The 27,395-nt window shown below is 45.3% G+C and overlaps 1 protein-coding gene across 1 annotated transcript in view; it reads left to right on the top strand.

Annotated features, from left to right (window-relative positions):
* Positions 1-27,395, top strand: part of SYNE2 (spectrin repeat containing nuclear envelope protein 2) — a 222,887-nt gene that overhangs the window by 134,992 nt on the left and 60,500 nt on the right. The window contains exons 68-81 of the mRNA XM_056851222.1: positions 272-394; positions 1,706-1,906; positions 5,036-5,209; positions 5,893-6,024; positions 7,545-7,741; positions 9,417-9,549; positions 11,542-11,724; positions 12,550-12,696; positions 16,191-16,367; positions 18,739-18,894; positions 22,889-23,029; positions 24,346-24,516; positions 26,260-26,393; positions 27,173-27,377. Coding sequence (XP_056707200.1) covers positions 272-394; positions 1,706-1,906; positions 5,036-5,209; positions 5,893-6,024; positions 7,545-7,741; positions 9,417-9,549; positions 11,542-11,724; positions 12,550-12,696; positions 16,191-16,367; positions 18,739-18,894; positions 22,889-23,029; positions 24,346-24,516; positions 26,260-26,393; positions 27,173-27,377 — 2,274 coding nt within the window. The remainder of the gene's footprint in view (positions 1-271; positions 395-1,705; positions 1,907-5,035; positions 5,210-5,892; positions 6,025-7,544; positions 7,742-9,416; positions 9,550-11,541; positions 11,725-12,549; positions 12,697-16,190; positions 16,368-18,738; positions 18,895-22,888; positions 23,030-24,345; positions 24,517-26,259; positions 26,394-27,172; positions 27,378-27,395) is intronic.

The following is a 27,395-nucleotide window of genomic DNA, read 5'->3' as shown; positions in this document are numbered from 1 at the left end:
GCCCTGCATCTTGTTTGAACTGCCTGCAGGCCCTGCTGTGGCCTTTCATCACAATTAATTTGCGCCATTGAAATATGCGATTTTATTATTTGTTAGGGCTGGTTTTTAGCCCATTGTTTTATGTGATTTGAAGTTTTATTGCATATTTATTCCTATGTGAGCCGCCCTGAGCCCGGCTTCTTCTGAGGAGGACGGGCTATAGGAATGATGAAATAAATAAATGAACAAATAAATGGGAAACGTAAAACCAATAATTTCATCTTTCATTTAGGAAATCAACACCCATGAGTCAGAAGAACTCCAACATTTTGAGAAACAGGCAGCAAAGCTGCAAGACCAAGCGGAGAGACTTAATTTGCCTCTTGTTCTCATCCACGACGTTTATAAACTTGAGGTAAATCTGCTGAGCAGTTAGGATGCAAAGCGTGCAGGGCCTTGAATCTTCCCGGAGAGCTCCTGAGAGATGACAAGGATATATGGTATAGTATAGCTGTGTTGGACTAGGAGACCTTCTTAAGGGGTGCAAGGAGAGAAGGAACATAGACATAAGAAAAGTCATGCTGGATCAGACCATCAAGTCTAGCAGTCTGTTCACACAGTGGCCAGCCAGGTGCCTCTAGGAAGCCCACAAGCAAGACGACTGCAGCAGCATCACTTAATATATTCGGCGTGCTTGTCTGATCCTGGAGAGAATAGGCATGCATCATGCCTAGTATCCATTTTTACTAGTAGCCATGAATAGCCCCTCTCCTCCATGGACATGTCAACTCCCCTCTTAAAGCCTTCCAAGTTGGCAGCCATCACCACCTCCTGGGGCAAGGAGTTCCACAATTTAACTATGCGTTGTGTGAATACTTCCTTTTATCTGTTTTGAATCTCCCACCCTCCAGCTTCAGCAGATGGCCCCGTGTTCTGGTATTATGAGAGAGGAAGAAAAGCTTCTCCCTGTCCACTCTCTCCAAACCATGCATGAGTGGAGGAGGTGGGCGGCGGTGGAAGTGGGCAGTGGAAGAAGCAGAGGCAGCAGTGGCAAGGGAGCAAAGGCAGAAGCTGCAGAGGTGGCTGCCCCCCTCCCATTCCACCACGTCATGCCACTGTCCGTCACTTGGTGCCCTGCTCTTAGCATTCAACCTTTGACCCTCTTAGGTTGCAGTACTAAGGACACTTTCCCCTTCAAGTAGACATCGTTGCTATTCTGAGGGCCAAAATGGATTCCAATAATAGACCAAAAATGGATTCCGATATCCCATGGGCAGAAGATTGTCAGCTAGGCATGATGGAACTCCACTTTAGCTCCATTTTGTACCTCATGAAACAGGCCGTCGTAGAGCTAAACTAGACCAGGGCTTCTTAAACTTTTTCCACTCACAACCCCTTTTCGGCCGAGAAATGTTTACGGGACCCCGGGTATGTAGGTATATAAAATAGGTATACAAATCAAACATTTGCTGATAATAAATCATAAAGAAATTTATACTGCTGCCAAATTTTTCGCAACCCCCACATTCAGTTACGACCCACAGTTTAAGAGGCTTTGAACTAGACGATATTGCGTCCCTGATTCCACCGTGGGGACGTGGCATCATTCTGGCTGTTTTAATATCTGAGTTCTCAACAAGTAGAGAAATCGATCGTCATATTTGGCCGGGAGGCAACTGGTGGTTTATTCAAGTAAATAACAACTTGATATTTGTTTCCTTTCTAGGATGCACTGGATGACCTTTGGAAGACACTGAAAACTAAACAAAGGGAGCTTACTTCTCCGTTTATTAGCGAACGACAGTATGAAGCTTTGTTGCGTGGGCTGGCAGAACTTGTGGATCTCGGGCAAGAAAAAATCGCCCAGGCGGCAGAGCTGAAAACTAGCAGTCGACCAAATTTGCGGCTTCATCTGCAAGATCACAAGGTACTGTTTGCGTTACTTTAGAGAGTGATAATCGTTCCCCCATCAGGATTTTGTTACTGGCTTTCCATCAGGCGTTTATTGGGAGGTGTGTGTGTGTGTGTGTGTTAAGTGTCATCAAGTCGCTCCCAACTCATGGCAACCCGATGAATCAAAGTCCTCCAAAATGTCCTATCTTCGCTCAGATCTTGCAAATTGAGGGCTATAGCTTCCTTTATTAAGTCAATCCATTTCTTGTTGGGCCTTCCTCTTTTCCTCCTGCCCTCTACTTTTCCCAGCATGACTGTCTTTCCCAGTGACTCTTGTCTTCTTATAATGTGACCAAAATACATAGCCTCAGTTTAGTCATTGGGAGGGGGCTTGAAGTTAAACATATTATAAACGTGCAGGAGGGCTTTCTAGTCTCATAGAATCATAGAGTTGGAAGGGACCACCAGGGTCATCTAGCCCAACCCCCTGCACAATGCAGGAAATTCACAACTACCTCCCACACACACACACCCAGTGAACCCTACTCCATGCCCAGAAGATGCCCTCCCTCTCATGATCTGCCTAAGGTCATAGAATGCTATGTTATGTCCTGGGAGTCTCAAGTTCCATTTTAGAGCCATTGGGGTGCATTAGGCCATGCCTGCCAAGCTGGAGAGGTTTTGCACATCTTTTAGGAGGGCTGTACCTCGGGCTGCATTTTTAGGGTCCATAACGCAGTGGGGTGAGGAAACATATCTCAGTGACAGGGAACAGGATGCGTAACAAAGCCCAGATAAATTGCAAGAACTCTCAAGCTGACACATCAGGTGGAGGTGCTCCAGAAGTCGATCATTGAAACTAAGAATTAGAAATACTTTGTCTTCCTGCCTCAGTTTTGTCCTCACTGCCACCCTGTGAGGTAGATTAAGCTCATAGAACATGAAGACCCATGGTCGTCCCATGAGTTCCATGGCTCATTGAGGATTTGAGGTTTCCCAGATCTTACTGTACTGTTGCCCATGGATTGGCTTCGGGGGGTGGGGTCTGTGAATCAGGTACACATGCACACAGATCTTTTCTTCATTTTTCTTCCTGTTACTTTGAAAATTGTCATTGTAAAAAAACCTTTAAAACTTTTTAAAATGTCAGATTATATTATGAAAGTACTGTTTCACTCCAAACAAGAATAGGTTGGTATGGGATGCAAGATTTTGTATGTTTATGTTTGCATGCATTTTTGGGGAGATTTTCCATCAGTTTCTCAAAAGGACCCAAAAAAGGTTAAGAAAAAATGCTTTAACCACTAGCTTTTTTGTCAACTCTTCTCATTTTGGGGCCTTTTTAGAGTATTCTGCCTGTACATTTTCTCATTTTTCTTCAGAGCCACAAGAACTAGACATGTTTTTGTTTTTTTTAAAAGAAATTCTTAGGATTCTATCTGTGATACTTCTGGCCAACAATCCATAATTAAATGCAATGTTTGTAGTGCATGGTAGTGCTCAGTACAGCCTGGTAGGGCCTCATAGAAACAGACAGCTGGAAAGGGCCTCAAGGGTCATCTAGTCCAACCCCCTGTACAGCGCAAGAAATTCACAGCTACCTCCTCCCCACACCCCAGTAACTCCGCTTTGTGCCCAGAGGACGGCAAAAACTTAATAAGGCTTAATGTCGGGAAAGCTCTTTAACACCACCAGATGGCATATTTATATGCATGTAAAATTAAGACTAATAATTAACGATCAAAATACGAGATGTTTCTCAAAGAAACATCTTCTTTAAACGAAACACCTGGCATTGAGCCATAAAGTATAGGAAAGAGTCGTATTTAATTTGTTTAGGATTTATTTCCCATGCAGGGCCTTTAAGATAATTTTATTGCACGTGGAGTCGCCTGTATGGGGCAGGGGATCCATCACCACCATTGTGGATAATCAAAATCCACTCAAGTGCTACAATTACTTTGCCAGAAATAGCGAACAGTCTGACTAGTGAAGATTAATGTTGATAAACTGCCCAAGAGAAAGGTTGCGCAAACCATGACATAATTCCCCACTTAAGTGTTTGGGATTTTAAGTTAAGAGAAGCCAATTAGTTGTTTATGTTTTCCGCCAGCTGCAAACAGCTGAAGTTTATGCTGTTCTACTGACTCTGTGGACAGATGTAAAACATTACCCTCTGCTCCTTTAGTCGAATACTATTATACCGGGATCATAATGGGAAAAACAGGATTTTGTTGCTTAGCACTGATTCTCCATTCCTGTTGCATTTACAGTGCATTCTTGAGCTTTTGGCATTTGGGGACGGCGGGGAGAAGGCACTGCTGCACTGCCTCTTAACCCGTTTCCCTGGCACTGAAAACTCAAAAAAAGCCTTTTAAAGGCTTTTAAAATTTTTAATGTGGCTTTTCGCCCCATAGAGAAATTGAGACTGTGCCTGCTAAAAAGCAGGCGCAGACTCGCTCATCTCGCCGCCGGCATACCCGGGGACGAAAGGGGACAGGAGGCTGCCTAACGTCAGCTCCTCCTCCTGGCCCACCCTGGGAACCCCTCCCAGGACACTGGGATGCCCCCTGGAACGCCGGTGCACGCCTTTACACCAATGAGATGCTGGCTTCCGGGCCTCCCTGCTGGTCTTGGGGCCACTAACGCTGGCGTAAGTAGCCTGGATGCGGGCGCAGAGGGCCCTAACGCTGGCACAGCACCTTCCTGGCCTCCTAAGGGCTTTTGCCCTTAAAGCTCAGGAATGCGCTGTTAGTTCGCTTACTTGCTGTCCATGTTTAATGGTTGAGAGACAAAGGTCATTTATGCACTGTTACTTTCACTCTCATTCGCACCTGGTCTGTCTCGGTTGTTCCTTGGAGTTATGCATGACTTTTCCATCCAATAGAGATGACCTCGCTGCCAGCCCTCACAAATTCCAGGTCTTCCTGTTATATACGACATTATATACAGGTTTTCACTGTTTGGTGGGCCTTTTGTTTTATTTTTGTATATGTTTTGCTTTTTGTATTTGGCTAAAGTTGTAAAAAGGAGGTAAAGATGACTGAAGCCCTGCCATAAGCACCTTATGCAGCAGAAGCATTTTTATGTCAGGCTTTTTATTTTACAAAATGTTGATTTCTTGATCTGTTTGTTGATTCTGTTTTCCTTTTTCTGAACCCAGAATTTTTTCTGCAAGCTCAAGGCTCACATGTTGCTTGCGGAAACGTGTTCCAAAAGAACAGCGCCTTCTCTGTTGCAAACGAGAGAGAAATTCTGGAAGGAGCTGGTTGAGGAAATCAAATCTTTGGATCAGCAGGCAGTCCGACATGGAACCCATTTGGAGAGACTGTTGCAGGTAATAGAATCGAATATGAACGGTGGGAATATTTCATATATTATTATAATTTTTATTCCACTTTTCTGCCAGAATTGACCCATAGGAATAAAGAACCGAGAAAAATGGCATTAAAAATGGATACAAATGTTCAGTGGGCAGAGGATTCTCAGCTAGGCATAATGGCAGTCCATTTTAGCGTTTCGTTTTTTACTTCACAAAACAGGGCCAAAGTAGACGATACCGAGTCCCTGAGTTCACCATGGGGACGCGGTGCCATTTTAGAGTTGGGGCCTGATCCTGCCAGGGACTGTCACATGAGAGGACGAGGGTATAACTCTGCTTAGAGAGCCAGCGTGGTATAGTGGTTAAGAACGGTGGTTTGGAGCGGTGGAGTCTGACTGGAGAACCGGGTTCGATTCCCCTCCACATGAGCGGCGGAGGTTAATCTGGTGAATTGGATTTGTTTCCCTGCACCTCCACATGGAGCCAGCTGGTTGACCTTGGGCTAGTCACACTCTCTCAGCCCCACCTACCTCACAGGGTGTCTGTTGTGGGGAGGGGAAGGGAAGGTGATTGTAAGCCGGTTTGATTCTCCCTTAAGTGGCAGAGAAAGTCGGCATATAAAAACTATCTCTTCTTCTTCCTCCTCTTCTTCTTATAAATTTAGTACAATGTGGTAAAGATGTGTCTCCCCTCTTTAGGACTGGATAGAATTTGATGAGGCTTACTCCTCTTTCTGCCAAAAACTAGAGGCGCTGTCGTCCTCTGTGCCTTCTGTAGCTCTGGTGGAAGAAACGGAAGAAAGGTTAATGGAAAGGTCTGGCCTCCTCCAGGTAGGACCTTGTCCCGAGACGCTGCAACTGATGTTATTACTATTGTCTTGAGAATTGGGGAAAGCACACTGGAATGATACCACTGGTACAACAGTTCAAACCGTTGAAACAGGATCTAAGATAAGTCTTGTCCAGGACTCTGGTGAGGTGGCATATAAATCTTATATGCGTGGTGTAGTGGTTAAGAGCTATGGTTTGGAGCAGTGGAGTCTGATCTGGACAACCGGGTTTGATTCCCCTCTCCTCCACAAGAGCGGTGGAGGCTAATCTGGTGAACTGGATTTGTTTCCCCACTCCGGCACACGAAGCCAGCTGGGTGACCTTGGGCTAGTCACAGCTCTAACTCTCTCAGCCCCACCTACCTCACAGGGTGTCTGTTGTGGGGAGGGGAAGGGAAGGCAATTGTAAGCCGGTTTAATTCTTCCTTAAGTGGTAGAGAGTCGGCATATAAAAACCAACTCTTCTTCTTTTTATGAAGGCAAGGAAACAAATATCACAAAGGGAACCAATTCTTTAATATGTTTTATAACCCCACCAAGTTTCGCGTACAGCTTCGTTGGGGAATCTTTTAGATTCTATCTAACAACGTCCCCATGCATGAAGCAAAAGCAAAAAACTTTGGGGTTATAAAACTTATTCAAGAATTGGTTCCCTATGCACTATGTGTTTCCTTGCCTTCGTTTTGCCCGGGTGCAGTCCCCTTCTTGTCTTCATATATATCTTATGAACAAATAAAACAAGGAAGGAGCGTTCTGAGTTGGAGGATGTTGGTTGGGCAGAGAAGGGAGAGATGAGACCTTTTGGGTCTGCGGTCCCGGTGGACCCACAAGCAGCTTCAGAGGCTGTCTGGATGACACATGATTTGTCTGGTATATCTCATAGAGACCAAGACCTATGAGGAAAGGCTGTGGGATTTGGGGATGTTTAGTCTGGAGAAGAGGAGGTTGAGGGTGGGGGGACGTGATTGCTCTCTTGAAGTATTTGAAGGGCTGTCACTTAGAGGAGGGCAGGGAGCTGTTCCTCTTGGCAGCAGAGAATAGGACTTGTAATAACGGGTTTAAATTGCAGGCGGAAAGGTACCAGCTGGATATTAGGGAAATTTTTTTTACAATAAGAGTTGTTCGACAGTGGAATCGGCTATCTAGGGAGGTGGTGAGCTCCCCATCACTGGCAGTCTTTAAGCAGAGGCTGGAAAACAGGGATGCTTTAGGCTGATCCTGCATTGAGCAGGGGGTTGGGCTGTACGGCCCCTTCCAACTCTATGATTCTGTGATCTATATTCCAGTTTTCGAAAAGAAATTATAATAATATAATGGACATCACAGTGTTAAACTGAGGGAAGTAGCCATTAGGGTTACCAGCCTCCAGGTAGGACCTCAAGATCTCCCAGAATTACAACTGATCTCCAGAGTACAGAGACCAATTCCCGGGGGGGGGGGAACTAGCTGGAAACAGAGCAACGAAGGACCCAGACAGCCCCTCTCTTGGTACCTTAATGTCATTTTTATATTCTTTCCTAGCAACTCAAAAGGAACATTGAAAAAGAACAAGGCAGGTATCATCAGATACTGAAAGACGGGAAGAAATTAATGGAGCTCGTGAGCTGCCCTGAATTGGAAAACCAGGTTGGGAAATTAGAAGACCAGTGGACATCCCTTTCCAAAAAAGTGGGCCATGAGCTACAGAGACTGGAGACTTTGTTCAAACTTTTGTCTGGGTGAGTGCGATCCTGCCTGTTTTGCTTAGTCTCTAAGGGCTAATTTCCTACAGCCACGCCTCATTGTTTGGCGCTTCACCTTATTGCGCTTCACAGATATTGCTTTTTTGAGCAAGTCTATCAGTGCCATTTTCCCAACAGCATGTGCTCACTTTGTGTCTCTGTGTTACATTTTGGTAATTCTCACATGAACACATGAAGCGGCCTTATACTGAATCAGACCCTCGGTCCATCAAAGTCAGTATTGTCTACTGAGACCTGCGCGGCTCTCCAGCGTCTCAGGCAGAGGTCTTTCACACCACCAACCTGCCTGGTCCTTTTAACTGGAGATGCCAGGGATTGAACCTGGGAGCTTCTGCATGCCAAACAGATGCTCTTCCACTGAGCCATGGCCCCTCCCCAAAAGGAAAAGGTAGGGTCCAGCCACCCTCTCTAGAACCCTTTCCTGGAGTGATGCTGGTTTGGAACTCAGAGTCCTCCATCAGGAAGGAGCAGATACCCCCCCACACACGCACACCCCAGTGCCCTTTCAATATTTCTTTGCAATAATTCTTGCAATATTTCAAACTTTTTCATTATTATTACAGGACATTTCTTTTTTTAGACATAATGCTATTGCACACTTAATAGCCTTCATAGTACAGTGTAAACATAACTTTTCTATGCACTGGGAAACCAGATGCCTGTATCCTCATTTTCCTGTGGTTGCATCAGTCTTGATTTGCCTTTCCAGAGCAAGAGTAATTAGGGACCGAGACCAAATTTCCCTGCAGAGGGAGTTCAGTGTTGGTGTTAAGACGACCTGTCGTGCCTTGCTTCCCAACATGCTTTGGAAGATGGGAGAAGACATAGCAGGACCTTTGCCAGTTGATAAACAGAGACTGGGTCCAGGTCTGTTCAGGGGTCTAGAGATCAGAACGGAATTAGAACTATCCCAGGTGACTAGCAATGTTGGTCTGCAGTAGAAGAGCAAGATTCGAGTCCAGTAGCACCTTAAAAGAACAAGATTTCCAGCGTACAAGCTTCTGAGAATCAAAGAGGGGCCTTGGCTCAGTGGTAGAGCATCTGCTTGTCACCCCTGCCTGAGACCCTGGAGAGCCATAGAGAGGGGCTGTGGCTCAGTGGTACAGCATCTGCTTGGCGTGCAGAAGGTCCCAGTTCAATCCCCGGCATCTCCAGTTAAAGGGACTAGGCTTTAAGTAGGTGATGTGAAAAGACCTCTGCCTAAGACCCTGGAGAGCCGCTGCTGGTCTGAGTAGACAATACTGACTTCGGTGGACCAAGGGTCTGATTCAGTATAAGGCAACTTCATGTGTTCATGAGTTCATGCAGAAGGTCCCAGGTTCAGTCCCCAGCATCTCCAGTTAAAGGGACTAGGCAAGTAGGTGACGTGAAAGAAGTGAGCTGTGGCTCACGGAAGCTCCTACCCTGCCAGAAATTCAGTTAGTCTTTAAGATGCTACTGGACTCCTACTCTTTTCTACTTGATACTTGTGTGGGAGTTTGCTGCCCTCAATGGATCCCCGAGTCTAAGCTGTGGTGGCCTTGTTTGGGTTGTCCCACATGTAGTGCTTTTGTGTTATCTCAGCAGGGGGCCTGAAGCACAGTACAGAAGGGAGGCGCGCGCAGCGTTTTCCAAGCGATGGTTATATCCCCACTTCTATTTTTTTCTGCAGCTACAACCGAGATTCGAGGGAGCTGGAGAAGTGGTTGGAGTCTGCTCAGCAGAGGGTGAATTTTTGGAAAGAGCAGTCTCTCAGTGCATCCCAGGACCTGAACGCTGTCAGCAACAATATACACAGCTTACTTGTAAGTCTATTGTTCAGCAATGTTAACGTGGCAGACTGTAATTTAAAAAATTGGTCAAAACATGTTCCAGAAAAAATTCAGCTTGAATCCTAAAAGTTTTCTACTTGGCATAATGCCACCAGGACTGTCCCCCCAACTAAAAGACCTGTTTAAATATGCCACAACAGTGGCATGAGTAGTTCTTGCAAAGAGATGGAGACAACCAAATATGCCCGAGATAGATGACTGGAAAGATAAAATGATGGAATATGCCACAATGGCTAAAATGACTCATATGATGAATAAGACTGACAAAGAAACTCTTGAACAGTTTAATGAAAAATGGAGTTTGTTTTAGAGGTATATAGAAACCAGTAGTTGAAATTTTATAAAACGGTATAAACACTGGCCGAAGCAAAGTGAAGTTATTTGTTTAGTAGAACAAGAATAAAGGTACAATTATTGATTATAGCAAAATGAATATTTTTAATGGGAATAAGATACACTTTTTTGTGGTAACCATGATGTAATTTCTTTTTATGCTGAATCACTACTGTTATTTTTTACAAATGTATTCTACCTGCAGACAGTCCCCTATCCCTTCCCTTCTTTCCTTTTGTATCCCTCTTTTTGAAATTAAAAAAAAAAACAAGAAAAAAAATTGGTCAAATCCTACAAGCCAACTCCTAGTCTAATTCAGCACGTGGACTCCTGTAGCAGTCTACCACATGGCCTAGAAAGCTCATAATTCTGGTGTGAGAGACCTCCACCCTATTATTTGTCCCTTTCATGTAGTTCTAGGGTAACTGGTCCCCCTGAGTCCCAAACCCACAAATATTGGGTCTTTACAGGTATTCAATTTCTTTATTTTAAGCTATTGTGGATAACATAGCCATGGCATAATGGATAGTGTTGGACTAGGATCCTGGGAGACCCACACTTGAATCTGCATTTCTACCTTAGAAGCTCGCAGGGTGACCTTGGGCCTGCCCCAAACTCTCAACCCTGCCTACCTCACAGAGTCATTGTTATGAGAAAATGGAGGAAGAGAGAACAGTGTTCTAAGCCGCTTTGAGTCCCAACTGAGGAGAAAGGCAGGATATAAATAAATAAATGCCTACATACCTCTTTCTATTAATTCATTTAATCCTTCTTCAAAAACATTCATTACTATGAAGAAGTACTTCCTTTTCCTACTGTGAATCAGTCTCATTGAGTGAGCCTGATTTTTGTCTGCTGATCACATTTGAATCCTGTTACTTGTCCTAGGGTACATGAATAGGGTGGTTCCCATTTTTGCCTCACAACAACCCTTTGAAGTAGAGCGAAAGAGAGTGAGTGACTGGCCCAAGGTTACCCGGTGAACTTCTTGGGTGAGCAGGGATTTGAATCCAGGTTTCCCCCACTCCTAGGGGAAAATCAAACATGAAGGAGATCAGGCACTTTTGTTCATTTCTAAAATGCAAATTTCAGGCTTGTTCAGCTTTAATTTGCCTTGGGGCCATGCAGGGAAGGGAGAGGGGGGTTCACGCTTCTATCTTCCCTTGGTTTTGCTAATCAAAATTGGGCTTCTTGGTTTGCTGTTAGCATTTTAAAATATGTATTTCTAAAGGGCACGTCTTTTGTCTTTTACACTGCTAACAGTGAACGGGGACTAGTTTTGATTGCTGAAGCTGAGCAAAAGTTTCCAGAATCCTGTCCCTATGCAACCCCAAGGCAAACAGAGGTGGCACAAGACCGCGTTATGTGTACCGTAGATGGATAGAGCTGTATTATCTTTGTCACATCTCTTTAAGCCCCTAGGACAACTCTTCAGATATTACTGCCCACAGTGCTGCTCAGTAAATTCTAACATTTTGACAGAGTGGGTGATGATTTCTTTGTATTTAAAAAAACTGCTTTCATATTACAACCCAGTCAACACAATTGTTGCCTTCAGACAACAATTCCTTTTTGCAAATTAATGATTTTTAAAAATAAGTCTTTCCTGTATGAATTTCCCCCCCACTGTAGGCCTTCTTAAAAGAGGTTGATGATAAGTCTTCCTTGAAATCTTCAGTCATCAGCACCGGCGATCAGCTTTTGCTTGTTAAGGAATCTGACGCCGCCATGTTCCGATCGCTTTTGGCAGAATTCGAGCAGAAGTGGGCAGATCTGATCGCTCAACTTCCAGGCATCCAAGAGAAGTTTCACCAGGTAAAAGGGCAAATCTCGAAACCTCCAAGCTGAAAATTCATTCGGCAGGCTTACAAAATGCAACAACCCAATCATTTCGGGGGGGGGGGGGAATTCAAGGATTGCTCTGCTATCTGTCCTATTGAAGCAAAATCCTGCATGCTGTGAGAGATTAAACAGTGCTGTTGTTTCCGCCTGCATAACCTTCTATATACGTCACTGATTACAAGGTTAAAGAAAGTATTATGTATGAAGCTGCCAAAGACTGAAAATAAAATGTTATTATTCTCCCTTACCCTAAGTCCAGCCGTCTGTTCACACAGTGGCCAACCAGGTGCCTCTAGGAAGCCACAAACAAGACGACTGCAGCAGCACCATCCTGCCTGTGTTCCACAGCACCTAATATATTAGGCATGCTCCTCTGATCCCTTCGGTGTGGTCTGGGGTTGTGTTGATGGTATTCCCTGCTTTTTTTTTAAAGCATGCAAATGCTATTGTGTGTGTGAAGTGCCGTCAAGTCGCAGCTGACTTATGGCGACCCCTTTTGGGGGGTTTTCATGGCAAGAGACTAACAGAGGGGGTTTGCCAGTGCCTTCCTCTGCACAACAACCCTGGTATTCCTTGGTGGTCTCCCATCCAAATACTAACCAGGTCTGACCCTGCTTAGCTTCTGAGATCTGACGAGATCAGGCTAGCCTGGGCCATCCAGGTCAGGGCGCAAATGCTATTTTACCTATTGTTATTATTAACATTTATTATTGTTGTTATTATTTACTATTAATTTCACCTATTATTATTATTATGCTGTTAATTAAAAAGAGGGAATCTCTGCATTATTTCTTGTAGCTCCTGGTAGCCAAGCTGCCATCTAATGAGGCCATCACAGAATTAATGGCGTGGATGGACCACGTAGACCAAGATCGATGCAGGGAGGCCTCTATAACTTCGCAGAGTACCACATGCCAAGTGAAAGACCTTCTCAAGAAGTACAGGGTGAGTAGTACCATAAAGAACGAGACTTCTAGAAGCTGTTTTGGCAGACGGAATACACGATTCTGAATAGGCATTTGTGATGAAGGAGGGTTTGCCTGGTGCGTACTGTCTGAGTTGCTCAAAAATTGGGACCTAACTCCCAGTCATGGGATGGATCACTAGGGAGAGCATAGAAACATAGAGTTGGAAGGTACCTCCAGGGTCATCTAGTCTAACCCCCTGCACAATGCAGGAAATTCACAACTGCCTCCCGCCCATATCCCCAGTGACCCTTACTCCATGCCCAGAAGATGGCAGAAAAACCTCCAGGATTCTTGGCTAATCTGGCCTAGAGGGAAATTGCTTCCTGACCCCAAAGTGGCGATCGGCATTTCCCTGGGCATGCAAGAAAGGGCCACGAGAGCCAAGCACTGACGCAACCCTTCCTGCCCTCCCTCTCACGATCTTCCTAAGTTCACAGAATCAGCATTCCTGTCAGATGGCCGCCTAGCCTCTGCTTAGAAACCTCCCAAGAAACCTCTGCTTAGAAACCTCCTGAGGAAGCCTGTTCCACTGAACCACTCTAATTTTCAGGAATTCCCTAACATTTAGCTGAAAACTCTTTTGATTTAATTTCAACCCCTTTGGTTCTGGTCCGGCCTTCTGGGGCAACAGAAAACAACTTGGCTCCATCCTCTATATGACAGCCCTTCAAGAACTTGAAGGTACTTATCATATGAAGCGGGTCGTGCTGTTCAGATGACAGGCTCTTAGAATGTATCACTTGCTGAGAAGTGAAGTTATCTTATTCAGCCAGTCATCGAGTAAGCAGGACTCAACAACTTTACCTACTTTTAAAAAGCAAGTCTTTTTATTGATATACTTCTAGTAAAATGTGTGTAAATGCAGATTATCAAGTCTTTAACACTTCTATAAAAACTCTTGTCAAAGTACAATGTATGTATTTACAATGTATGAAGTAAAAGCAAGCAAGTCTTACATACTATTCAGTTTCAAAATCCAACTTCTAAAATATAACAGTCAAATTATTCTGATTCAGTTCAAAGTATCTAATTCATAAAGTCTAGAGTAATGTATTTAAGCCATACATACCAGTCAGCCTTTTCTTGAGAGCCTTTGGAAGGTTCTGATTCTCTGGGCTTACTGTGGCTGTATTTATACTGTTTCAGACTCATTAAGAGTGTTGATTTTACCATCAGGAGGGATATCTTCCTCCCCATTTCAGATAACATGAGCAGTGCAATAATGTACAGTTGCAGCTGTTCAGGTTATTAGCTTCTCCCCATGACCAAATATGGGCTTCCTTTCCTTTCAGTCTATTTTGCTTAAAGTATAAACAATCATTTCTGAGCTCCATGATCACTCCATATACTCAATTTTCATACCATTCTCATCTTCAGCACAATATGCATTAAATGATACTATTTAGAAATCTACAATACAATATATAACTATATAAATCATAAAACACAATTATTGCTCACATTGTAACATGTAACCATCTGGTCAGTAGAAAACATAGCCTTCAGCAAGGTTATAGAAAGCAAGAAGCTTACTGCACTTATAGCCTTGAGGTCTTTGAGTAGACCTCAAGGTTTGAGGATAGCAAGACTTTTCTGCTCTTGAGATACGAACAGCTGACAGCTGGCAGCTGAATCAGGAAGGGTAATTTCAGATACACCTTTCTGGCAGATAGTGAAGAATGACTCTGTTCTTCTCCCTTCAAGGACAAGACCAGGGTAAGTTAGTTAGCTCTTGAAAGAATTCAGACCTTGAGAGAATTCAGTCAGCCTGTTCTAAGGACATTTGCATTTTGCAAGCTGTTGCCAGGCTTTTCATTACACAAACCTCTGCAGTTTGTGGTTCAGTTTGTATGTTGTGTTCAAGCTCAACATGGAATTAATTCTGCACATGTACACAAAATACCATAATTATGTCAGAGACCGTGACAATGTCAACCAGTCACTACTCCAGATGACAACTGGTGACGTGGAGAGCAAGCTCGGTCATCTCCTCTCCTGGCTAAACATACCCAGCTCCTTCAACCTTTTTGGACTCCAGACCCCTCACCATCTTCGTTGCCCTCCTCTGGACACGTTCCAGCTTGTCTACATCCTTCTTAAACTGTGGTGCTGTAAAATGTTGCCTATGGGGAAATGTAGTTTAATATCACCTATAAGAATCGTTTCATGCAAATACCTTGCAAGCAGTGGCTACCTTTTCCTTTGGCCTGGTAGCATCTCCCTATGGCCCATGCCTGCCATGCCAACCCCATTGCCCAAACTGTTGTTAATAGGAATCTGCCAGGCAAGAGTGAAACTTGAGTGCAGGTATGTGCCAGAAGGTGTGCGGACTCTGTCCATGTGCTGTGTTATGGAGCAGTACTGCAATCTTTTTCAGGGGAATCGAATAAAGTCACTTACAATACAGTCCTAAGCAGAGTTACTCCAGTCTAAGCCCATTGCTTTCATTGGCCTTAGTTGGGAGTAGCTCTGTTTAGGATTGCACTGTTACAGCCCATTCCTGAAAATTGGGCCGAAAGTCTTCAGGAGGCAGCGTAACCTCGCCGCCAGCATAAGTGCATGTAATCGCGTGTTTAAACGCACTTACGCTGGCTCCAAGGCCAGTCCCGCTGGTGGCAGAGCGCCGCGGGACTGTTCCTCCCCCCTCCGCCGGTGAAGCCTCTCCGTGGCACAGGCCACGGTGTCGAGAGGCCACGCCAGTGCAGTAGGGTGTTCTGTGGGGAGGAGCCACTGGGTAAGCGGCTTCCTATCCCGTTTCGGCACTGGGAACGGTGGTGCTGCGCCTGCTTTTTAGCAGGCGCAGCCTCGCTGTTCCCTATGGGACAAAACAAAAAGCCACGAAACAGCTTTTTTTTTGTTTTGCTGCATGCGCGATTCGGCTTTTTTTTTGTTTTGCTGCTTCCGCCAACTCCGCACGCCGCATTGTCAGGAATGGGCTGTTAGTCACCATCATTGGTAAGGGTAGCCCATATTGCTTATTAATGGCCCCCTGCACAGACGATATCACAGTGGAACTGCACTCGTTCTCCCAGTGCTGTACAAACCACTCCACCATTCCTTTCTAGGTCTCTTTGTTCTTTGCTCACAGTGTTAGGTCACTCCACTTAAACTCCACTCGAGGCCAGTGGGCGCAGGTGACAAAACACCGCTTGGCACCAGGGAACAGCCCTGAATCTATATTAGGTTCTTAATAAAAGAGCTTTCTTATAAAAATTGGGGTGTGTGTGTTTTTTCTCTCCCCTTCATTGCCCAAGAGGTTTAATGATCTGGAAGATGCATTAACCTACGAGCTCATGTTCCACAACCATTAGCAAAGGACTTCAAAGAGCAGTCATTTAAGTTTAAGGGTCACAGCTCTTTCGTGAACGGAGGCCTTTCTGAATGCCAGCCGAGTAAACTGTAAATGGCACTTGGAAAATGCTTTTTTCCTATTCTTTTTTTTTAAGTCTCTCTCTTTTTTCCCCCTCCCAGGGACACCTGATAGAAATGAACTTTAAACAGTGGATCGTGGATTACGTCAACCAGTCGCTCCTCCAGATGACGACGGGCGACGTGGAGAGCAAGCGATACGAGAGGATGGCCTTCGCGGAGCGTCTGGGGGAGATGAACCTGCAGTGGCACCAGCTGCAGGGGACGCTGAACAAAAAGGTTTGATCGCCCTCTGCGTTCTCTCGCACAGTCCGCAGGCTCCTGGTTGGCCTTCCCGAAGCTTTTCCCAGGACTCGCCATGGGTGCTGCAATTCCACAGGGCAGTTTAGATTTGCTTATTTCCATCCTTCATTTTATTTTATCGCCTGCCTTTCTCCCCGAGGTTCAAGGCAGACGATACAATTTGAAACAGTGCCAGAAGAACGATAGAAAGCATACAGCCAGTGGTGATTAAAATTGGGTTACAAAATTAGAGAACAATGCACTGGAAACAGTATAGTACATACTAGGGTTTCCGGGGATTGCCTGGCAACCGGCGGGAGGACTGTTAGCGGAGGTATGGGGGGGGGGGAACCAGTACCAGGTGCAGTATCATGTCATTTTTGGTAAATAAAATGACACAGACAGTTTTAGGAATTGCTTGGAAGTCTTACGATTTTTACAATAGAATTGCCTGTGATTCCTAGAGCTATCCTATGTCACTTCCTGTTTTGTACCGGAAGTAAATGAAAAAAGTAAATTAAAAAGTAAATAAAAAACCAATGATTTTTTTTTTTAGCAGAGATCTAATAACTGCCTCCTTCAAAGGCGCATGGAGAGCCCCTTCAATCAGGGAGAAATTGACGGTTTTCCCTAATATTTCCAACGCCTTATCCTGGCAACATTTTAAAAGCCAGGGGGGGCATGGGTGTCCGATCACAAGTGGTGGCCCTCGCGCTCCCAAGGACTCTATCAGCATCCATAGGCAGGATCAAACTGAAACTATCCACCACAAATGCACGAGCAGGCATTTTCACAGGAACAGGAAGTTTAAGATGCCTATGTATTAATAGGGTTGGCAGGTCCCTCTTCGCCACTGGCGGGAGATTTTTGGGGTGGAGCCTGAGGAGGGCGGGGTTCGGGAAGGGACTTTAATGCCATAGAGTCCAATTGCCAAAGCTGCCATTTTCTCCAGGGGAACTGATCTCTATCGGCTGGAGATCATTTGTAATAGCAGGAGATCTCCAGCTAGTACCTGGAGGTTAAGCAATCCAAATAAACACCTCTGTACCTATACCCAAGGTTAGAAAGAAAGTACAGAAAATAGCTGAAAAATGCTACTAATAGCACATTATAACAAATCTGTATTCACAATAACAAGTTGCATTCAGCCAATTGAAATGCCAGATAGTGGCAATATACATGTACAGTTACAATTCACTCCGAGGTTGAAGTCTTCAATGAGCAGAAAAGTAAACTGGGATACGATCGTTTCAATTCTTTGAATTCTTCCTCAGTCCCGTTTCTGTACAATATGTGAAAAGTGATACATCATAACATCAATAATCTACAATTCTTATCAATGTTAACCAATAAATAAAATGGTTTCTTACTTACAATCATCTATGTTGGTTATTTTTCAATATAAGCTGATATAGCTTCAATCTTCATACAATTCTTAATCCTTTTGCAGGATACAAATAGCAACCACATATGTCTTTAATATTAACGTGAAAAGACATATGTGGTTGCTATTTGTATCCTGCAAAAGGATTAAGAATTGTATGAAGAAAGATTGAAGCTATATCAGCTTATATTGAAAAATAACCAACATAGATGATTGTAAGTAAGAAACCATTTTATTTATTGGTTAACATTGATGAGAATTGTAGATTATTGATGTTATGATGTATCACTTTTCACATATTGTACAGAAACGGGACTGGGAAAGAATTCAAAGAATTGAAACGATCGTATCCCAGTTTACTTTTCTGCTCATTGAAGACTTCAACCTCGGAGTGAATTGTAACTGTACTTGTTGCCACTATCTGGCATTTCAATTGGCTGAATGCAACTTGTTATTGTGAATACAGATTTGTTATAATGTGCTATTAGTAGCATTTTTTCAGCTATTTTCAGTACCTGGAGGTCGGCAACCCTATCTATGAAGTACTTTCAGATCTGCCTCCCAAGCCCTGCTGCCTGTGCCCCTTGCCTGCAGAGGTGAGATGGGTGGCAACTAGAGACGGGGCTTTTTCAGTGGTGGCACCTCATTTTAGGAACACCCCCCCCTTGAGGCTCACCTCGTGCATAATCTATCTCATGTAGGCATGAGGCCCCAAGATTTACTCTTTACCCGGGACTTTAGTTGAAGTTTCATCTCATCTTATTTTTAGCTGGTGGTTTTATGGCCCACGTGCTGCTGTTTTTATGCCAGTTTTATGACTGCTGCTCGTTATGGCTGGTTTTTATTGCTGATTTTTTATTTTATGTTTATCCTTTTATTTGCTTGTTTGTACTTTGCTGACTGCCTCAGGCAGGTTTCTGGAGAGGCAGCTAGCCAATTCCTGTAAATAAATAAGCAAACAACATCTGTACCGCTAACTTTCAGATAAAGGAAGTGGAGCGCATTTTGGAGGCTGTTACCGAAAATGAAAACAGAGGTCAGTCCTTGGGCAGTTGGCTTGAAGCCCAAAGCGGACGGTTAAAGCTTCTGGAGAAGCCGTTGAGTTTCATCCATGCGCAGAACACAGCAGAAGAATGCAAGGTAAAGTCATAGTTAATTAATGAGCTTTAATTAATAATAATTAATTAACTTTTTTAAAAAAAAATCCCACATTTATTGTACGCGTTTGTGTGTAAAGTGCCAGTAAAGTCGCAGCGGACTTATGGCGACCCAGTAAGGTTTTCATTTCAAGGCAAGAGACTTAACAGACGTGGTTTGCCATTGCCTTCTTCTGTTCAGGGACCCTGGACTTCTTTGGTGGTCTCCCATCCAAGTACTAGCCAGGGCCGACCCTGCTTAGCTTAATAGTTAAGCAGTATTTGTTGTGACTACCTCACCCCCTTCCTCCTCCTCCTAGGTGCTGGTTTTGTTTTGCTTTGTTGCCGTGGTTACTCCTTTCTCTCCCCTTGCAGAAGTAGCGAAGTAGGGTGTAATTTTGCTATTTATTCCCTATAATGTTTTGGCGAGCCCCTGGAGCATTTCGTTTTCCTAGCCGGGGGACAGAGGGACTCGTTCCAACTAGCTCATAAGGAGCTTTGTGAATAAATAAGGGACAGATTGAAACGCTCTTAGTGGGCAGGTACACTCGCTAGGGGAGAGAGGAAGGGAAAGAAGGAGGTTAACTAAAGTCAGGAACAATTTTGCAAGATCTTGGGGGGGGGCTTTTTTAAAAGCCTTACAAAAATATTTCTTATCACTAGGCATGTGTATGAACCATTCCAGATGAAAAAGTGCTACATTTTGCACCACATTTTGTGGTGGCCTGCATATAATATGCACATGAAGTCAAATAACCCACTACTCCATGCAATTAGAAACCTTACAACAAAAATCGCATAGATTGGCGACACAATAGTACTACTCAGTATCAATATATATATATTAAAAGTGCATACTTAACCATATAACAATCCTCTAACAATCTATATGTGCACATCTACTGTAGATGTGCACATATAGATTGTTAGAGGATTGTTAATATTATTATTTATTTATTACATTTCTACCCCGCTCTCCCCAACCTGAAGGTCAGGCTCAGAGTGGCTTACACAGTCTAAAAACTCAATAAAACAATAACCCATTAAAATAGTTTAAAATACAATTTAAAATAGCCCAATAATGCCCCTCAATGGCGCCATGGTTAAGTATGTACTTTTAATATATATTTTGATACTGGGTAGTACCACTGTGTCGCCATTCTATGCAATTTTTGTTATATAGTATGCACATGTACATCTTGTCTGCTGACATTGCATCATTATACTTCTCCTACAGTAGCATCCCAAGAGCCAGCGTGGTGTAGTGGTTAAGAGCGGTGGGTTGGAGCGATGGACTCTGATCTGGTGAACTGGGTTTGATTCCCCACTCCACATGAGAGGCCGACTCTAATCTGGTGCTAATCTTCTGCTATTACAACTGATCTCCAGCCAATCGTGATCCGTTCAACTGGATAAAATGGCCGCTTTGGCCATTGGACTCTAGGCATTGAAGTCCCTCCTCTCCCAAACCCCACCCTCCTCAAGCTCCGCCCCAAAAATACCCTGCCAGTGGCGAAGAAGGACCTGGCTACCCTAGTTCAGGGGTCGGCAAACTCATTAGTCAAAAGAGCCAAATATCAACAGTACAACAATTGAGATTTCTTAAACTTAAACTATATAGGTAGGTACACTGTTTATTAACTTAATAAACTTTAATTAAAGTTTTAAGTCTTAATTAAACTATAGGTACACTGAATAAAACTTGATATCATACTTAATAGTGATCGTATTTATTGATAAAAATTAAATTGTAAGTCCCTGCCATTTCCCCCTCCCCGTCCGGAGTCCTCGTCTAGAGGCCTGGTCTACCTGGTCTACCGCCATAAAAGCCTATTGGTAGACCTGGCCTCTGGAGGCCCTTAGAAGCCAATTGGTAGACCTGGCCTGACTTTTTCCCCTCCTCGGAGTCCAGGTCTACCGCCAAGAAAGCCAGTGGGTAGACATGGCCTCCCAATGGGACTCAGCCGGAGGCCAGGTCTACCAAAAGAAGCCCGCCCCGCCCAACAGCTCAAAGGTGTGGGGGGGGGCAGGAACCGCCGAGCTGCCCGCCCAGCAATCGTGCGGCTAGAGGGGAGGGGAGACTATCCTCCCAACCATTGAGGGAAAGGGGGACCCGGCCATTCTCTCAGGCGCGCCGGCTCCGCAGCCCGGCTGCCGGCGCGAGCAGGCTTAAGAGCAGGGGCTCCAAACCAAGTTCGGAGAGCCGCACTCAATGGGAGCCGCAGTTTGCAGACCCCTGCCCCAGTTCTCCTAGATCCCAGGCCCTCTCCTCCCCCCACCCATTTCTCCTTTCATATCCTAATGCACTATTGTATCACAGCCGACTTCTGGCAACCCTAATCACTGGTTTGGACTGGTGCTTCTAGAACTCTTTACCTTAATCTTCCTTTTAAAAAAAAGAATGTGATTTTAGCTAAATTGTGGGTTTTTTGTTTTGTTTTTGATGGCATTTCAATAGTTTTGTAGTATTTTAAAATGTGCCTATTTATATAAGCCACTTTGAGCGCCTGCTGTCTGAAAAGCAGGGCAGAAATAGAAGAGACAAATAACAAACACATGAAGCGGACCTAAAAGTGTCTGAGCCTGGTGTTGCTTCCAGTAGTCTTGGACCGTGTGTTAGGCTCTTGGCAGTTAACTTTACATATCACGATAACGATTACCAGTTTTTAAAGTATTAGCCCAAATCTAGGGTGCGCTTACATTTTAAATACATAATCTGTATCGGGGGGGGGGGGTCTCCAACCTTCTTGAACCTTCAGGCACATTTGGAATTCTGGCACGGCACGACGGGCTCAGCAACAAAATGGCTGCCACAAAATGGCTGCCACAGGAGGCGGAGCCAGCCACAAAATGGTTGCCACATCTTAACTTCAGTAACACAGTGCAGATCTTTGTGCTGTGGTGGCAGCTGCTGTCAAAGCAACATTTTTAAAAATCTGCACAGCCCATCAAATCTCCAGTAGTCAATCAGAGGCCTTGCTGGGGAAAAAGCCCTATCTGGCCCTGCCCACTTCCTAAAAACACTTGGCGGGTGCCAGAAAAGGTCCCCACAGGCACCACGTTGGGGACCCCTGATCTATATGTTTAATTATGTGTTTTAAGTTACTTTTGCAGGATGAGTGGTGATTGGTTGTCTAGATAAAAGGCAAGGAATTGCGGGAATGGTACCCCCCACACCCACAAGGGCAATAAGACAAAGACCTACTAATGAGCAATCTATAACCGAAGCATACCGATAACCACATGGGTTTGTTTCTCCTGCCTTGAAATGCTTGGGAGGGGCTGTGGCTCAGTGGTAGAGCATCTGCTTGGCCTGGCAGAACCTCCCAGGGTCAATCCCCAGCATTTCAGGTTCAAAGGACTAGGCAGTAGGTGATGTGAAAAACCTCTGCCTTAAACCCTGTGGGGTATAATGCCAACGCCGCCATTTTCTCCAGGTGAACTGTTTTCTGTAGCCTGGAGATCAGTTGTAATTCCAGGAGGTCTCTAGGCCCTACCTGTGGGATGGCAACCCGGGCCAAAGGAGTCTAGTCATTCCAGTGTTTGGATATCTCAGCTTCCTTGATCATGTTTCATAACAGCACAGATAATTTGCTATATTGTACAAATCAGTGAGTTCTAGATCAAATCAAGCTGAACTGACCCTAGAAGCTAAAATGACTAAACCGAGGCTGTCGTACTTTGGTCACGTCATGAGAAAGACCAGAGTCACTGGAAAAAAACAGTCATGCTAGGAAAAGAGGAAGACCCAACAAGAGATGGATTGACTCAGTAAAGGAAGCCACGGCCCTTAATTTGCAAGACCTGAGCAAGGCTGTCAAAGATAGGACATTTTGGAGGACTTTGATTCATAGGGTCGCCATGAGTTGGAAGCGACTTGACAGCACTTAACACACACATTACTTGGTGCTTCTTGGGATCGTTAAAATCTAGGTATTTTACAGTAAGGTACTGCATAGATTTACTCCTCTCTAAGCCCCTGCCCCTTTTGTTCCCAGACGCTAGAAAACCAGTTAGCCACTAAATCGGAGGATATGGATCAGCTGAAACAAGCTTTAGGTGACTGTGCGGAAATTCCTGAGGCAGCAGCGTCAAGAATCAGTGAACTGGATCAACAGATGACCAGAGTTGTTAACCAGGTTTACTCATTGTTTTTGGGCTGCCTCTAAGAGATATTGGGCTAACTCCAGCAATCGATCAGCAGAAAGCTTTGAAAGATGTGGATCTTTCTGATTCCCTCCTCACAGCGGTCCTTTCCGCCTCCCAGGAAAGGGAGAAGTGAGGCTGATGCTCTTCCAGAAGGTGCCTCTTCCTAGTTTGGCCCAGAGCTCCCTGAACTGACTTGAGGGTGGAACCATGGTTTGTGTGCGTCCGCGGGGTGGGGGCAGAATTTCCCCAATAACATTAGAGAGTCATTGCCACTCTGCAGATGGTGGGAATCAGATCAAGTGGTAGCTCACCCAAGCTTGTGCAATTCTTTGATGGTAAGCCTGAGACTTGAATCCAGGTCTCCGACCACCAAATCCAGCAATTTATCAAGTGTTACAGGCTTGGATCTGGCCTAGAATTTCCTCAGGGTCTGGGGAGGAACGGGCAGGTTTTGCAGCCCTAAACACCTCCCAAAAGCACTGCCCTTAGAGGACGGAGGACACCCATGGAATATCTTAGGGGAATCCAAGGTCTCCCACGGGAAGTGGAATTGGTGTAAATTCCCCTACCCCATAGAAATTCTAGATGGGATCAAAGGCATGGTTTTGGTGTCAGAGGTTCTGCCAAATTTTAATAGGACACCCTACCCAAGTTATAGGGATTTTAAGCATTCCTACAACAAGAGCTCCCTCTCATCTTTCTTTCTTTCTTTCTTTCTTTCTTTCTTTCTTTCTTTCTTTCTTTCTTTCTTTCTTTCTTTCTTTCTTTCTTTCTTTCTTTCTTTCTTTCTTTCTTTTTCTTTCTTTCTTTCTTTTTCTTTCTTTCTTTTTCTTTCTTGCTTGCTTTCTTGCTTTCTTGCTTTCTTGCTTTCTTTCGCAATTTAAAGCACTTCAGGAGATTCTTTGACTGTTATTTTTGCCTGTGGACATTGTCAACATATAGTAAGCCAGGGTATTATTTCTGTAAATCGTCCTCGACTCAGGTGATCCAGGGACGCATTCCGCCAGCGCTGCGAGACCTCGGCCTTGAATTAAGTTGATAATGAAAATAGTTTTGATGTTTCTCTCTCATGTGCAGGGTTTTTTTAATGGATGGTTTGAAGCATGTACCGTCGCCTGAGAAATCAGTTAGATTAACTGGTTAAATTGGCAAAGGCTTTTATGCAGCATGCATTAGAAAGGGAGTGCTAAAATAATTTTTAAAAACAAAGGGGGTGGCTGGTACAAAATGCCCTGCTCGGTAATTGCCGAAGTGTGCTCTGCAGAGTAAAAGTGGCGCTGCTGAGTGTGACTCGTTTCGTTTGCAGGTTGCTGTGCTGAAGGCCTCCACCCAGACGGTGTTAGAGCAGTGGAGACTTTACGAGGACGCCTGGGATGAAGTCAAGCTTGCCCTTGCAAGAGCTCTCTATTGCACAGAGTGCAGCAAGCCTCCTGTGACTACGCTGGAGACCTTGAAAAGCCAGGTGGAAAGCCTCCAGGTACGTCTCACAAAGGCACACACCATGCACCTGGCCCCTTCTGCACACCAAGGAGATGCTCTGCCAGCAAGCCACAGCCCTTTCCCTGAGGCCCTCTACCAGGGGTGTCAAATATTATGTGGCCCGCAAGCCCCCGTGGCAGCCACCCCCCACCCCCCTCCTGATCTGGGCTGGCAAGCCTGCAATGTGCTCACCTGCCGAGGCAGACCGCCCCCCTGCTCCCAGTCTGGGCTGGCGAGGCATGGTCCGGCCCGACTAAGTGACATTTAGGTCATACCCGGCCCTCGTAACAAATAGGTTTGACACCCCGCTCTATACATTTGACCAAGACTGAAATCTTGTGATCAATTACCAATGGTAGTTCAATTGAAATAAGTGCAGATTGTTTCAGAATACGAATGGATAGGACCGGGTTGCAAATTCTGTTTTTATTGTTACGTAGTACAACCAGTGGGCATGGTGCAGCACGTATCACAAGCAGATCACTTGCCTCTCCCTCAAGAAACTTTCATTCAAAAATTTGACATAAGGAAGACAACAAAGGGAGGGGCTAAGTAGATGAATATTCATTTATTCCACTTGCCCATGCTTTGGCTATATTTTAGTCAGGGAGGCTGCAGAGAAGAGACGAAGAGAGGTGTTTTTAGAGATGGGTCTCATTTCAGTTTTATTGTTCAAGACCTTGGTCTGAGAACAGGGGGAAAGAAAAATAAAAATGTAGTCTACAGTCCCTAACCCCAAGCGTCTTTCTGAACCACAGTCCTTTGCAAAAGGACCTCTTGAATCATTCTGGTTTGCATTGTTGGTGGAAAGCCAGGAGAGTGAGTGTAGCCCACCTTGTCCTACGTTCGAGTCCCCTTTCACAGTTAGAAAGAAACAATCTAAAAAAATAAATAAAAACTGAACCCAAAGGTATTGTTCTGGCTGCCTGCCCGTTAGCTGGTGTCATGTTACAGCGCCTCTCTCAGTCTCGAGGGTAATGAAGCCACAGAAATGTCCGGAAGCAAAGTCCAACAGTCCGAAGTCAGGGAAATCAGAGAAGCTGGGGCGCCTCTGAGCCCACTGCTGGCTGCACCTCCGGGAGGGTGCCTGCGCTTGCTCTCCCTGCTGGTCGTCTGTTGTCAGTGTCACCCTTTAAGAGCCAGCGTGGTGTAGTGGTTAAGAGCGGTGGCTTGGAGCAGTGGAGTCTGATCTGGAGAACCGGGTTTGATTCCCCACGCTTCCACATGAGCGGCGGAAGCTAATCTGGTGGACTGGATTGGTTTCCCCACTCCTACACAGGAAGGCAGCTGGGTGACCTTGGGCTAGTCACTGCTCTCTTAGAGCTCTCTCAGCCTCACCTACCTCACAGGGTGTCTGTTGTGGGGAGGGGAAGGGAAGGTGGTTCTAAGCCAGTTTGACTCTCCCTTAAGTGGTAGAGAAAGTCGGCATATAAAAACCAACCCTCCTCCTCCTCCTCCTTTTCTTCTCCGAGTCCTTTGCCAAGTTCTCATTGTCGCTGAGCCCAGGTTGGGTCATGACAGGTATCTACAAGTGCCTGCAAAATAAGCTGCCAGTGATGGTGCCCTCTACATCTACTCTAGCAGACTGCTCCATAAGACCAGTGCCACAAAGACACAGGACCTCCCCGAGATGTGGCAGGGCCTGCCAGGTAGAGGCCCTTGCTGACAGAATCTGAGCTGGCACAGGAGTTGGTCCATAGAGATGCGGTCCTAACACACCACGTGGCATTTCTTTTCACAGTCTCTTCAAGATAACGCGGAGGGCGGTGAAGAAATCTGGACCAGACTCCATGTGGCTGGTGGTAATCTGATGAAGCTTTGCGATCCCTCGTGTTCGGATCTTATCGACCAGAAATACAAGGAGGCACACACAAGGTACAATAAATGTGTGCTTGTGTGTATGTGTTACACCAAGGGTCCCCAACATAGTGCCCGTGGATGCTACCAGCACCCTTTCCTGGTACCTACCAAGCATTTTTAGAAACTGGGTGGGGCCACATGGAGCTCTTGCACAGCAGGGCTTCTGTTTGGTGTCGAACTCAATTGTTACGAAGGCCAGATGTAACATAAATATCACTTGTTCGGGCCGGGCCGTGCTTTGCCAGCCCAGATCGGGACTGGAGGGGTGGCTGCCTCGGCTGGCTCACAGGCTGGATAAGAGCTCTCCAGGGGCCGGATCTGGCCCCCGGGCCTTATGTTTGACGCCCTTGGTGTACATGGTTCTCTTCCCTCCCTCTTCCCTTGTAGCTTCACAACAACTCTGCAAGGGAGGTGAGGCCAAGAGAGAATGACTGGCCCAAGGTAACCCAGTGAGCTTCCTGACAGAGTAGACATTTGAACCCCCAATCCTCCTCGTGGTGTAGTGTTTAGAAGCGGTGGTTTGGAGCAATGGACTCTGATCTGGAGAAGCGGGTTTGATTCCCCACTCCTCCACATGAAGCCAGCTGGGTGACCTTGGGCTAGTCACAGCTCTCGTAGAGCTCTTTCAGCCCCACCTACCTCACAGAATGTCTGTTGTGGGGATGGGAAGGGAAGGCGATTGTAAGCCAGTTTGATTCTCCCATAAGTGGTAGAGAAAGTCGGCATATAAAAACCAACTCCTCTTCTTCTTCTCGTCCTAGTCCAACTCTGATCACCCTGGTTCTGTTTGACAGGTGGGTGCTGATCAACGAGGACATCGCAGATCAGCTGCAGAAAGCCCGAACTTCTTTAGACCTCTGGGAATCGTACACCAGCTTGCACGCCGAGGCAATGGCCAAGCTGGACAAACACGATGAGCAGAGCACTTCCCTTTTGGCGGCCGCCATCCCTGCTAGTGGCACGATGGACTTCCTGAGCCAGAAGTCACAGGATATCAAAGTAAGTCAACGGCATTCA

This window comes from Euleptes europaea, chromosome 6 (genome assembly GCF_029931775.1).
Source record: "Euleptes europaea isolate rEulEur1 chromosome 6, rEulEur1.hap1, whole genome shotgun sequence".
Taxonomy (NCBI): Eukaryota; Metazoa; Chordata; class Lepidosauria; order Squamata; family Sphaerodactylidae; genus Euleptes; species Euleptes europaea.
The sequence above is the reverse complement of the archived record's forward strand: the minus strand, read 5'-3'. Positions and strand labels throughout refer to the sequence as shown.